Genomic DNA, 13,739 nt, shown 5'->3' with positions numbered 1-13,739 from the left:
GGGGATAAGAGGGATCATTTCCCAGCTAGGCAGGGACAAGGTCTTTGAAGTCCTGAATGACCAGGAAGGGATTTGGGACATGGCAGGGTCAGCATGGCCAAAGGAGGTTTGGTGCTGGGGAGGGGGTGAAGGTGGAACTCCTCCACACAGGACATGTGGATCCCAGAATCCCAGAATGTTTGGGATGGGAGGGACCTTAAAGCTCATCCAGTTCCACCCCCTGCCATGGGCAGGGACACCTCCCACTATCCCAGGCCCCATCCAACCCAGCCTTTTCCCCCCTAAAGCCCAGGTCTGACCACACAACATGTTCCATCTGCCCACCATCTGCCCCCAGGAGCGTGGGGGTCCCCAGGAAACATCCCAAATGGCTTTGCCTGGGAAGACACTGCTTTCCAAACGGGATTTCAGCTCCAGGTTTGGAAGGATGGGTTAGCAGAGCTGCTGAAGTGCATGGAATCATTCCAAGGGGTTATCAGAGGGTGGTGGTTGGGGTTGGAAGGGATCTTTAAAGGGCATCCAGTCCAAGCCCCCTGCCAGGAGCAGGGACACAGCAGGGACCCAGGACCCCAAGGGACCTACAAGGAAGCTGGAGAGGAACTTCATCGGGAACTGTAGTGCATGGAATCATTCCAAGGGGTTATCAGAGGGTGGTGGTTGGGGTTGGAAGGGATCTTTAAAGGGCATCCAGTCCAAGCCCCCTGCCAGGAACAGGGACACAGCAGGGACACAGCAGGGATCCAGGACCCCAAGGGGCCTACAAGGAAGCTGGAGAGGAACTTCATCAGGAACTGTAGTGGCAGGACAAGGGGGAGTGGCTTCAAAGACACAGAGTATGTTTAGACTAGAGTTTAAGGAGGAATTCCTGGCTGGGAGGGTGGGGAGGCCCTGGCACAGGATTTCCCAGGGAAGCTGTGGCCGCCCCTGGATCCCTGGAAGTGTCCAAGGCCAGGTTGGAGCAACCTGGGCTGGTGGAAGGTGTCCCTGCCCATGGCAGGGGGTGGAACTCAATGATCTTTAACGTCCCTTCCAACCCAAACCATTCTGGGATTCCATGTTCCTAAGTCATGAGCCAGGAAAGCTGGATTATTCCAGTTTTTTTCCTGGTAAGGAGGTGAAGAAGAAGTGGAAAAGGGTTGGTTCCTGCCTGGAGGGGGCAGGTCTTCCTGACCGTGGAAAGGAAGGGAGAGCACAAACCACCCCTGCCATGGCTTTGGGGCAGGAGAAGGGCCATTCCAAACCCACCAAGGTCCTTCCACCACACCAGGCTCTGGAGGAAGCCACCCTGCCAGGGGGGATTTATCCCAGGAGGCACTGGATCCGTTGCCCTCCATCCCCTCTGATTTCCTGACGGAACATCCATCTCTCCTCAGGTGTTGGGACTTGAGTGCTGGCAATTTAAAATGGATTATTCAGGTGCCCATCCTGGCAGCTATCGTGGTGAGTACCCACTCCTGGCAGGAGAGGCAGTGCCTGTGGTGGGATGGGAAGAGCTGAGCCAGGATTCCCTACTCCAATAATTAATAACAATCTACCCTTAGTAATGTGGGGTCTTTATATATCCAGTTTAAGGGCCTTATTTTTTGACCTGCCTGGAAGTTTGACAGTTTGACAGCACAGGGCTTTGAGAGACTTCAAGTTTTGCTCAGGAGAGAAAAATCCCACCTTTCTGACCCTAAAATCCAACATGCAAACCAGTATTTCCAACCCATACCATACTGGGAGCTCTCAGGGGTCATTCTGACCACCAGTGGGAAGAACTGGGATCTGGGGTCTGGAGCTGGAGCAAATCTTTTCTCCAGGAGTGTTTCAGTGTCATCAAATTGTTCCAAACTCATCTTGCTGAGCTGATGAAAAGCTTGGGAAGCCTCCGAGGTGGGGAGGGAAGTTAAACCATCCCAGCTGTGATGGGACACCTTAATCACTGATGGGGGGGTTATTCCAACCCCTCCCAGGAGCCAGAGGGGACAGAAAGGCTGCAGGGATGTTCTCCAGCCCCAGGGCTGAGCTCTCCAAAGCCGGAGAGTTCGTTATAAAATGAGATTATCCACACAAGGGGAATCCAGGGGTGGTTTTGTGTTTGCCTGAGTAGTGTCCCAATGGGGTGGAGAACCTGCTTTCCCAGATTTCCTTCATTCCCCTGGAATTGAGGTGAGTGAGGTGTTTGGGGCTTTGGGGGCTGGGGCTCAATTTCTCCCCTTTGCTGGAAATTTTCCCCAATTCCTTCTGCACCTTGGAAGAAAAGGATCCCCACCCCCAGCCCACAACGTGGTCACCAGGAATGAAACGGTGGGATGGAGAAGCAAGTTCAGGTGGTTCCAGGGGCTGAATTCCAGCAACCCCCTCGCATTTCATGTAAAGCCCAATTAGCAGAGCAGAAAGAGCCCCGTTGAGGCTGAGCCCTGTGCAAACGCTGCTGCTGCAGGAGGCTGTTTGCAAAGGCAGCCATTGATCCTGCAAACAGATTCTGTGGCTTGTTTCTGGTTAACTTCTGTGGGTTCACATTGTTCACTTGGCTGCTCTCTCCATTCCCTCACTGGCTGCTCAGATGTTGCTGCACTCAGTTGTGCGTTTTCTGGATGTACTTGCAGAGAATTTGGAGGCTGAGGGGCTTAAAATCCTTCTCTCCTCTCCTGACTTTGATGTTATTCCGCTCCCTGGATTTCTTTTAAGATTTAGCACAGTTCAGGAAATCAGGGGAGTTTCCCTTCTAATTGTGGTGAGTTTGGACATCTTTGATTTAGCCAGAACAAGATCTCACTTTGGAGCCTTTGAAGCCAAAAACACTCATATGAGAAATAAATCCTGCTGGGGGTTTTATTCCCTTTGGGATTGGTTTCTAGTAGAAAGGAATTATCTGCTCCCAGGCTCTGCCTGGGGGTCTGTCCATCCCTCCCTCACAACTCCCGTGCCAGGCACTAAATCCCAACCAAAGGGAACTCTGGGTGTTAAATTCCCACAAAATGGTCAAACAGATACAGGAGAGAAATTTTCCTGGTGGCCCTTCAAGGGAAAGGGTGAAATGGGAGGAGCTTCCTCCCTCTTTTCCAGAGGGGAACTCGTCAAAAATGAACTTGCACCTCGTTAAAGGTGAAGGAATCCAACCCCAGGAGACAAAGCTGTGGCAAAACCAGGCCCTGCTCATTCAGCAGCTCAGGGAACTCCTTGTAACAGCGAGGATAATTATCCATTGGAACGACTTCCCAAGGGTTGTGGTGGGATCTCTGTCACGGAAACCCTGGGAGAGCCAGATCTGCTCTGAAAACAGGGAGGTCTCCTGGGCTGGGTTGTGCCAGAGATCAAACCAGAGGGTGACAGATGGTCCCTCCTGGCACGAAATTCCAAGCCTGTGTGGTTGTTTGGTTCCTTGAAACGCTGCTCCGGGGGCATCTGGGAGGTCAAATGACTGCTGGGAGCTTCCAGAGGAATTCCCAGGCCTGGGAACACGGATGTGCCTGGTGCAGTCCCACAGTGGGGCTGCATCAGTGCCGTGAAGGGGGTTGGCTGGGCCAGCTGTAGGTGGAATCCAGGGCAACCAGCCCCTGAAGAGCTCCAAAAACCCGAAAATCTCTGGAATGTCAACCTGGTTTTCGTCTCCTTTAAGGAGCCAGGAGATGTTTTGCCATTCAATTTTGCCATGTGAGCCACCAGGAGCATGTGCCTGGAGGGCAAGGTTGGATTCACAGGGTCATCAAGGCTGGAGAAGTTCTCTGAGGTTGAGCCCAACCATTCCCAGCACTGCCAAGGCCACCACTGAGCACGTCCCCAAGTGCCACATCCACAGGGCTCTTAAACCCCTCCGGGGACGGGGATCCCACCACTTCCCTGAGCAGCTATTCCAAGGTGTGACCATCTGGATCAGCTTGGTTGGGCAGTTAACCACGAGCTGGGGCCACAGGTGTGTCTCCCAGCATCAGAAGCAGATATTCCTCCCTGGCTGTCCTGGTGTGACCCACACCCAGCCCCTCTCCAGGGAAGAGCCGGGGGTGAAGCCCAGCAGAGGTTTGACAGTCCCATTGCTCTTGATCTGTCACCTCCTCTCAGGTCCACTCTGTGTCTCCATCACAGTGCCTTTGGCTCGTTCTCCTTTCATTTTCCACGTGGAAACATGGAAAGGCATCCTACTAATGCTCCTGGTGTCCTGGGAAGGTTTGAATCTCAGCCGGGCTGCGAGAGAAAATTATAACTTCATTTGGGTCTTTTCCCAGGAATTGCCCAGTTTCCAGGTGCCTGCTGGGCTGGCTGGCTCAGTTTTGGGGGTTTTCCATGTGAGGTGTCCTCCCCTTGTCAGAGAAAGCCCTTCCTTTCTCTCTCCCAGGGGTAAACCCTGATAAAATCCCACCAAACAGGTCATTCCCGGGAAGCTCATCCCTTCCGCAGGAGGAGCTTCCTCCACAGCCACTGCCTTGACTCCCCCGGGGGGAATGAACCAACTAAATGCCTCTGCCACCACCTGGATGTGTGTTTTTTAACAGCTCTCCTTTCTCTGTTGTTGTTTTCTTTTTTTTTTTTTTGTCCTTGCAGGTAAATTTTATTCTTTTTATCAATATTATCAGAGTCCTCGCCACCAAACTACGGGAGACGAACGCGGGGAGGTGCGACTCGAGACAACAGTACAGGTGGGTCCCGGGGCCTCTCCACTGCTAGAAGTGGATTAATTAACTAATTAACTAATTAACTGACACTACTGACATTTGCCAAGCTTGTTTCCCTGGGGGGAAAAAAGTGGGATTTGGTCATACAGCGTAAGAGGAATGTGAATTTTAGAGTTGATTGTCCATATTTTCCTTTAAGTAAACTAATTTTCCTTTAAGTAAACTAATTTTTTTAAGTAAACTAATTTTCCTTTAAGTAAATTAATTTTCCCTGTTTCCCCTTTGCACACACCCTCTATCTGCTCCCTGTGCAGTTACTGTGGTTCAGCAACTGGGGGTTATAATTCAGATTTGTGGCTGATATTTCTCAGGAGTTTTTGCAGAATGCAATTCCTCGATCAGATTTAGTGGTTTTGCTGACATTTTCAGAGGATTTATTATATTTTTCCTTTTTTTTTTGCTAAAGATGCATTTTTAGTGTCAAGACTTTATTTAGCGACCAGTGAAACGCCAAATGGGGGGTTGATTTTTTTTTTGTCACCTCTCAAATAAATAAAAGAAAAAGATCATGTATTAACATTTCCTGTGATGTTCTTAGAGTCTTGATGAGTTATTTTTCCCTGAGCTTGTTGGGAAAACTCTCATCTCGCACGCTGTGAACAAAAAAAGACTGGAATATTTTGTGAGGGTAATTCTGTCACCTCCACGGACTGATTCTGTGGTGTACATGTGGCTGTCCAACCTCTGGCTACACCTTTAATTGAGGAAAAGTGTAGCTGTAAAGTTAAATTTTAGAAGGTGGTAGGAGCATATCAGCCTGGCCAACCATCTGTACTGCTGTCAAACTTGGTTTGGAATCCACACTGGCAAAGGCAGTTCCATCCATGGTTCCCTACAAGAGTAACCTGTGTCAGCTGTACCTTTTGGGGCGAGGACAAAGCCCTCATTTCACCCCTTGGCTTCAGAGGAAGCCCGGGTTGAGCAGTTCCCGGGGGCTGCAGCCACCTCAAACAGGGTGGGGAGGATTTTGTCTCCCAAGTCTGGTGCTGCAGAACGAGTCAACAGTTTAAACATCTCCTCAGCCCTTCCAGCCCTACCTGGAGGACCTGCCTCGTAGGTTAGAGAGGAATTCAAGCTCTTCAGCCGGTGTAGAAGTGACTGTGCTGCTCTTGAGCCAAGAGTGCAGAAATTAAAGCCTTTTTTATGTTGTTGAAGCCCCTAAAACGTGTATCCGTTGCCTCATTTCCATTTATTTCCCTCCTGTGCTTTGTGACATTTGGTCTGCCTGTTAAATCTGCCCTTCAGCGGGTGTTTGGTGCCTTTGCTGAGATGACCAAGACATTCCTGCCTCTTTGCTGGCCTTCCCTTGTTTGTTGTGTTGTGTTTTCCCGTGTTCCGCCAGCTCTTCTCTCCTGGTAATTCGGGTTATTTGCAGCGTGGTCAAAACCAGACGGAACAAACAGATTGCTGAGACGCCTCTGGTGCTTGAGAGCTCCCAGGGCTTCCCAGAACATCCAGGACTGACCAACATGACCCATGGAAAGGGGGGAGAGCAGAGTGATGGGGGCTGCAAACCATGAGCTCGCTGCCGCTGCCTCCCCCTCCGAACCCCCCCTGTTTCCTTGGAGGCAGGAAAGGACATTTTGGCAGGAAAACACCTCTCCATTTTTTTATTTTTTTTTTTTTGCTGCCCTGTCAGGGCTCTGATTTATCTGTTTATTTACTTCTCCCTGGCTGAAAGTTGCTGTTAATCATGGTTTGGATGGGGCTTTCTCCTTCGGAAGTGTCCTGTTCCCTCGGGGGTTTGCAGTTGCTGGACAGAGGCCCTACCAGCCCTTTCTGGGGGGGAGGTTTGCCCCTGTCAAGAATTGCTGCTCCTGGTGACCTGCTGGAACTCTTGGCAGAGGGTTTAACCCTTCAATTAATGCCACTGATTCCCCAAGGAGCAAACCCAGCCAAGTGCTTGGGTTGTGTGGAGCCTCCCCCCAGTCCCCAGCACGTGCTGAGATTCAGCTGCTTCTTTAGTAGGAGGTTTTCCAAGTGATCTTGCAGCCCAGAGCACCTCCTGAGGGTGTCCACCCTCCAACCCCACAGGGCACTGTCCTCTTCCCTCAAATAGCTGGAATAACTCTGCTCCCAAATGCACTTCCCTCTCCCCCAGCCCTGCCTCTGACCCAGGGGGGATGTCCATGGTGTGTCTCAACAAGCAGGAAAATTGGGATTGGAGGTGCCCTCTGGAGATCATCCAGTCCAACCCTCCCTGCTCAACCTCCTGCAGGTTGTGTAGGACCATGTCCAGGTACAAAATGAAGGAGAACATCCTTTATGGACAAGGATTTAATGCCAGTCAGGGGCTGAGGAAAAGGAGAACATCCTTTAGGGACAAGGATTTGATGTCAGTCAGGGACTGAGGAAAAGGAGAACATCCTTAGGGACAAGGATTTGATGCCAGTCAGGGGCTGAGGGGAAGGAGAACATCCTTTCTGGACAAGGATTTGATGCCAGAGGCTGAGGTGAAGGAAAACATCCTTTATGGACCAGAATTTGATGCCAGTCAGGGGCTGAGGAAAAGGAGAACATCCTTTATGGACAAGGATTTGATGCCAGTCAGGGCTGAGGAAAAGGAGAACATCCTTTCTGGACCAGAATTGGATGCCAGTCAGGGACTGAGGGTGAAGGAGAACATCCTTTCTGGACAAGGATTTGATCCCAGTCAAGGCTGAGGGCTGGAAGAGCAGCAAACATTCCTTTCCAGCCACCCTCCCCCCCTCCACCCATGATCCTGGAGACAGCCTGAGGCTGGAAAAGACCCTTCTGTGCCTTCACCTTCAGCAGCATCCCCTGGGAGGGGGTTGAGGTGGCCCATCAGGACAGGGGTTGTCTCACAAGCCATAAGAGAAGGAACAGCTTGAAATTCCAGGTGGCCCCAATTCCACAGGAGTTGTCCAAACCTAACCAGGGCTCCTGTTCCCTCCCCTCCACTAATCCCCTCTCTTTTCCTGTGCCCACAGGAAGCTGCTGAAATCTACCCTCGTCCTTATGCCTCTGTTTGGAGTTCACTATATTGTTTTCATGGCTATGCCATACACAGACGTGTCAGGGATTCTTTGGCAAGTTCAAATGCACTATGAAATGCTGTTCAACTCTTTCCAGGTACTGGCACTGGGGAATTATTGGGGGGAAACCACGAGGATTTCAATGGGGAGAAGGGGGAATTGGGAGTGCAAACTGTCTCTGGAAGCAGGGCTGCTTTTTCAATACACAGTGATTGACAGTATTTGAATAGATATAATTTTATAACATAAATATTATAATCATCTTTATAATATAAAGATTATAAAATATTTGAAAATATTTTCTCTTTTCAAAGCACGATATTCATGTTATTTGTATTTATAAAGGCCAACCAAAAAAAATGGTCCTGTTGAAAGGTAACTTTGCCCCACAAAATAAACCCCTTTAGACCCAGGTGAGACATGAGCTGGTGGAGATCCACAGAGATGTTGCTTTAAATTACCTTCCAATTTTCCTGCCCCAAGTTGTCTTTCAGTGCTGAGTGGATTCCTCAGTTCCTGGAAAAAAGGGAGGTTTAGTTTTAGGAATGGTCCTGTGGAAGACACAGCAGCAGGAATTAGCAACTCTGCAAGAGAGCAGCGTTTGGTCACCACTGAGAGGTTGACTTTTGGCTCTCCTGTGCTCATGGGTGACCAGAGTGGATGATGAAGGGTGGACAGAAGGTCCAGAGAAACTGGCAGGGAGTTGGAGCCCAAACCTGCATTCCTGTGCTTCCACAGTTCCTGTTGGATGGGATAAAACACTCAGCAAGAGCTGGGGGAAGTGTTGGCCAACACAAAGGTGTGGGGGGTTTGCTCCCAGCTGGATTCCTTCGCTGGTCTCACTCAGCCAGTTCTGCTCCAGTCACAGCCAGAGCTGGCAAAGGCCCCTCGGGACCATCTTCCACCTTCTCTCCCACCCTCCAGGAGATCAGCCACACATAAAACACTGGGAATTACATCCAGGAAGTTCATAACCACCTTCAGTGAGGCAGAACTCCCCGTGTTCCCAGGGCCCCCCCACCATCCCAGAAGCCCTGCAGAAGCTCTTCCCAATGCACCCCACCCCTGTACCCCGTGTCCTCCCTGTCCCCCAGGCCCCCCAGGTCTACTGTGCCAATTTTACACAGCAAATGCTGAGTGTTGCTCCTTCCAGAGGAACCTGGGGGTGAAAAGAGCAGGAAAGAGAAGCTCCCACGCAGCCAAATCCCCACTAACACGTTGGTTTTTCTTCCTTTCAGGGATTTTTTGTTGCCATCATATACTGTTTTTGCAATGGAGAGGTAAGTCACCAACATCCTCGGGATTCCCCCCCCCTTTTAGGACAGTTCCACACACAGGTGGATGAACATCAGCACCTCCTCACTCCTTAGAGTGCCCCAGCCCTGTTTGGCACTCCAAGGTCTCTCAGTCCCCACTTTTGTTGGTCTGAGACACCCAGGTCAATATGTCCCCAAAAATGACCTGCTGGAAGTACCTAATGGAGATCAAAATGTGGGGGTTTTATCATTTCCCAGCACTAGGGCTGGTTAGTGCTGCTTCAGTTCAGCTCTGTGGCAGGAAGAAAAGTGGATTGGTGGAGTAGCTGCCTGACCAGAAAACTCTTTGGATTGTCCAGGGCCTTTTGACCCTTTTTTTTTTTTCCTATTTCCAGAGCAATATCCTCTGATTTCTTCATTTCCATTAATTCCCTCCATTGCTGCAGACTAAGGAACTAGATGGGAAAGGACTTTCATGGACTGGCATAAAGCTGGTTTGTCCTAAATTTGGAGATTTTAAGGGGAAACGTAACTTCAAATATGAAGATTAAAACAAGGCAAAATCTGTACCGTGAGGGGGATTCATCTCATCCCAGCTTTAGCCATCTGGTTTAGATTCAGTCTAAAGTAGTCTCAGTCTACAGTTATAGATTAATTCTAAAATAGTTAACTCCTTCCTAGAGGAATTTCTGGGCACTCAGGTGCCTCTGGAGGTTGTTCATCCCATTTTTCCTTGATTTCATGGTATGTGAGGGGATTCTCTCCTGGGTTTGCTCTTGGACAGAGTTCACCCCCATTTTCAGCCAGATGTTTCCAGCCACTCAAGCTTCCCAGCACCAAATATTCCACGTGGAAAGGGGAGATTTCAGGTGAATTTGCTGTTCCTTCCAATCCCATAGAATCACTGACTCTCCTGAGCTGGAAGGGACCCACAAAGATCATCAAAGCCCAACTCCCCCTGGAGTTTCCCATCCCCTCCTTCCCGCCCCTCTCTCCTCCCTCTCACGCTTGTTTTTTCCCCGCCTTTTCCCCCAGGTCCAAGCAGAAATCAAGAAGTCATGGAGCAGGTGGACTTTAGCCCTTGACTTTAAAAGGAAAGCACGAAGTGGGAGCACAACCTACAGTTACGGACCAATGGTGTCCCACACCAGCATCACAAATGTAGCCACAAGGGGAGCGCTTGCCCTCCATCTCAACACGAGACTTATCCCAGGGACCCTCAACGGACACCGGAATTTGCCAGGTTACGTGAAAAACGGCTCCATTTCCGAGAATTCCATGCCTTCCTCCGGGCCGGAGCAGTACAACAAGGACGAGGAATATCTCAACGGCTCCGGCCTTTACGACGGCGACAGACCCACGGCGCTCGTGGAGGAGGAGAGAGAGACAGTGATGTAAAGGGAGGAGGGGGAAAACAAGCAAAAAAAAGGAAGCCAAAGGATGGAAAAAGGTTCCCGGAGAGCATTTAGTGGGTGACGGAACATCGGGCCGCGCGTGGAATGCCGAGGGTTTCCGTGGAGTTTCCCCGTTCCGTGGAACCGGAGGTTAAGTTATGTGGGAGAAACAAGCGGGGGCACCAAGGTGGATCCCAGCCCTGGACTCAGTGATCCACGTGTCCCTGGTGTTCCCGGGACCACAGAGACACCGGGAGCTGGCCAGGGAGGGCTGGGAAGCACCCCGGGATTCCTCGGAGCTCTCGGAGAGCGCAGGCGGCCGAGGAGGACGGGAGGCTCCCGGGGGCTCGCAGGGAGGGTGCAGTGCCATCACCTCGAGGGGGTGCAGCCACCCCAGGCACCCCCCCTTTCAGTCTGGTTTGCCCTCTGCCCACAGGGCCTGCCTGGCACCACCCCCGGGTGGGCACTCGGCCCAAAATCCTGCTCCCTCCAACCCGTCGCGCGTCGTCCTTCCCTCGGGGAATCTCCTCGGCAAAGTGCTCCTCGGGGCTGGGGAGGGTTCACAGCTCGGGGCTGCAGGATCCAGGCAGAAAACTCTCCTTCCTCTCCCCGAGTCCCGGTAGCAAGACAGGAACCGGTGGGAATTCAGGATGGAAAATGTGGTTCTCAGAATACGCAACGTTTCCGTTCTTCCAGATGCTGCAGAGATGGAGAGGGGCCTTCCAAGGGCAGGGAATTCACAGATCTGGGAGGGGGGGGGTTGGCTAAAATCAGTTCAGAGGGGACCTGACTCAGCCCTCCCTTTTTGGGGAGCTCATGGAAAGAAGCTTCATTTCATTTTTAAACCTCTAAATTGCTCCTCATTCTGTTCCCTGAAAATCCCGATCCACTGAATCATAAAATCCCAGGGTGTTTTGGGTTGGAAGGGACATTAAAGATCAATCCAGTGCCGTCCCCTGCCATGGGCAGGGACACCTTCCACTCTCCCAGGTTGCTCCACTCTGGCCTGGAACACTTTCAGGGATGGGGCAGCCACAGCTTCCCTGGACAACTGGTCCAAACCCTCCTGAGGAGAAAGACTCCATCAGCCTTCTGCCTGTATCCCTCAGAAGCACAAACTGTGGGATACAGCCAGACAAACCCACCTTCACAAGATCCAAAGGCAAAATTTCTTGGATAAAAGCACAGGGATTGCTCCTGGCTGGTCACCTTCTGAGCTTCCCCTTTCTTTGTGTTTTGGTCCCACACAACTGGACACCAGGTCACACTTTGAGTTGGGGTCAACTCCAACCAAAGGCACTGTCTTTGCCTGGAGATGCTGAGATGAGGAGATCCTACAGTGAGTGCCTCCAAAGGGAATAGCACAAGAAAGTGTCTCCTTCCTTCGGGAGAGGGAGACCAGCAGGGTTCTGTCCCTGGGCAGAGTTTCCCTCCTTGGTGCTTTGGCCGAGGGTCCCCAGAGGTTGTTCTCTGGTGGATCTCCAGCAGCAGCGAAGGGCTGAAGTCCTGTTGGCCACCAGTCAGTTGTGCTGGGGCTGATCCTCCAGGGAAGGGGCTCTACCTGTTCCCAGCCATGATGCAGAACTGGTCAGGAGGGAGAAATTAGGAACAGCCACCAAAATTCCCACTGCAGCAAGTTCTGCTGAGCCAGCCTGGTCTCTCTTTCCAGCCTGTGTCCCACCACCACCATTCCTTTGCTCCAGTCCAAGACTCAGCTCCTCAGGGGGCTTTTTGTCCTTCTTTCTTCCTTTCCTTCTTGGCAGGTTTCTGGGAACTGAAGCATTTTGACCACTTTTACTCCAGTGGAATAGGAAAGAGGTATTGGGGAAGTTTGGGAAGGTGAGGAAAATGGGAGAATCTGCTCTCTCTGTTCTGATCCTGTGATATAATTGTTGGGTCACATCAACCAGAACTCCTGAGGTGCATCCAGTCCATGCAACCAGCTGGTCTGCAGAGGGAAATGAAGGGCTGACTTCCCCCAAACTCTGAAGGAAGGCAGGAAGAGGAGCTGGGATCTTGACCTGTGTCCCACAGCTCCTTCAACAACCTCCCAGCTTGGGCCTGAGCAAAGCCCAGGGAAATCAAGGGGAAAATCTCCTCCCCTGGACATCTCTGAGCTCAGGATTCAGACCTGCTGGGGGACGTGGGGGCTGAGCAGGTCACAAATCATGGAATCATGGAATCATTAGGGTTGGAAAAGCCCTCTAAGGTCCTCGAGTCCCCCCTGTGCCTGATGCCCACCTTGTCCCCCAGCCCAGAGCACTGAGTGCCACTGCCAGGCCTTCCTGGGACACCTCCAGGGCTGGGCACTCCAAACCTCCCTGGGCAGCCCCTGCCAAGGCCTGACCACCCTTTCCATGGAGAAATTCCAGCTGATGTCCAACCTGCCCCTCCTCTGGCCCAGCTGGAGGCCGCTTCCCCTTGTCCTGTCAAAGAGCTCTTTAAAAGCCAGGATTTATTTGTGATGTTCTTGTGGGATTTCACAAGTCAAATCCCATCACAACCATTTCCCACCAAATGGCAGCTGTTGAAATGTAAATTTTCAACGACTGATCTCTTTTCGTGCTCTCCCCTTCTGCCCTTCCCGTTTTTTTCTCACTCAAAAAAAAAAAAAATGTCTTGGTTATCATTTCACCCATGGAACAAAGAAAAAAAAAAAGACCAAAAAACCTCCAAGCACTGACTCAGTGTTTGCTTGTGTTTGTCACTGAGAACTCAGGATTAAGGACGTGTTTGACAATCACTCAGCACAGTTCAAGGAATTAGCAAAAGCCATGAAATTATTTATAAACAAATCCAACACCCTCATCAAACCCAGCCCTCGCTGCAATGAGTTTGGCACTGGATTATTTAGAATAAGTGTCTAAAAACTCCTGCTGGACACAGATAAATTTACAGGCACGAGGGATGTACAGAGGAAGAAATAATTTTTTTTTAAGCCTTTTTTAATTGCAAATCATGAATAATAGATTTGAGGGGGGCTGGGGGAGGATTGTATGAGTGAACAGTATTCCTGCAAAAATTGAGGAAAAGCTGATACCAAACCAGGGGGAAAAGTGACATCCAGGCATGGCAGAACATGTTTGGCAAAGCCTGTTCCTGCCATTCCTGGGCTGATCCCAAACTCCTGATTTGAGGGTTTGGATCAGGACTATCAACTAGAGATCCAAGGTCATCCTTCCCTGATTTTAGTGAGGAAAAAAAATCAGACCTGTGGTGTCTCAAAGCAGAGAATAAACCCCAATTCATGGCTGGGATTTGCTCTGGAAGGAGGAGCAGAGGGCAGAGCCCTTGGGTTCAGAGCAGCCCCTTCCCTCCCTCCGTCACCAGGAGCTGAGGACATTCCTCAAGGGGAGTTTCTCCCCATCCAAAGGTCTGGATCCACCTGGGGGGACAGTTCCTCTCCCCTCTGATTTCCCAGAAGGCCTCAGGAAGCAG

General features: G+C 50.9%; 1 protein-coding gene across 1 annotated transcript in view; it reads left to right on the top strand.

Moving 5' to 3' along the window:
* The window catches only part of PTH1R (parathyroid hormone 1 receptor), a 49,801-nt gene extending 37,263 nt beyond the window's left edge, over positions 1-12,538 (top strand). The window contains exons 8-12 of the mRNA XM_029964676.1: positions 1,374-1,440; positions 4,525-4,619; positions 7,607-7,748; positions 8,890-8,931; positions 9,943-12,538. Of these exons, the coding sequence (XP_029820536.1) occupies positions 1,374-1,440; positions 4,525-4,619; positions 7,607-7,748; positions 8,890-8,931; positions 9,943-10,305 (709 nt within the window). The 3' untranslated portion in view covers positions 10,306-12,538. The remainder of the gene's footprint in view (positions 1-1,373; positions 1,441-4,524; positions 4,620-7,606; positions 7,749-8,889; positions 8,932-9,942) is intronic.
* The last annotated feature ends 1,201 nt before the right edge of the window (positions 12,539-13,739 follow it).

The sequence above is a fragment of the Manacus vitellinus genome, unplaced genomic scaffold (genome assembly GCF_001715985.3).
Source record: "Manacus vitellinus isolate BGI_N305 unplaced genomic scaffold, ASM171598v3 scaffold_78_pilon, whole genome shotgun sequence".
NCBI classification, from domain to species: domain Eukaryota; kingdom Metazoa; phylum Chordata; class Aves; order Passeriformes; family Pipridae; genus Manacus; species Manacus vitellinus.
This window is presented reverse-complemented; position numbering and strand designations above follow the sequence as displayed.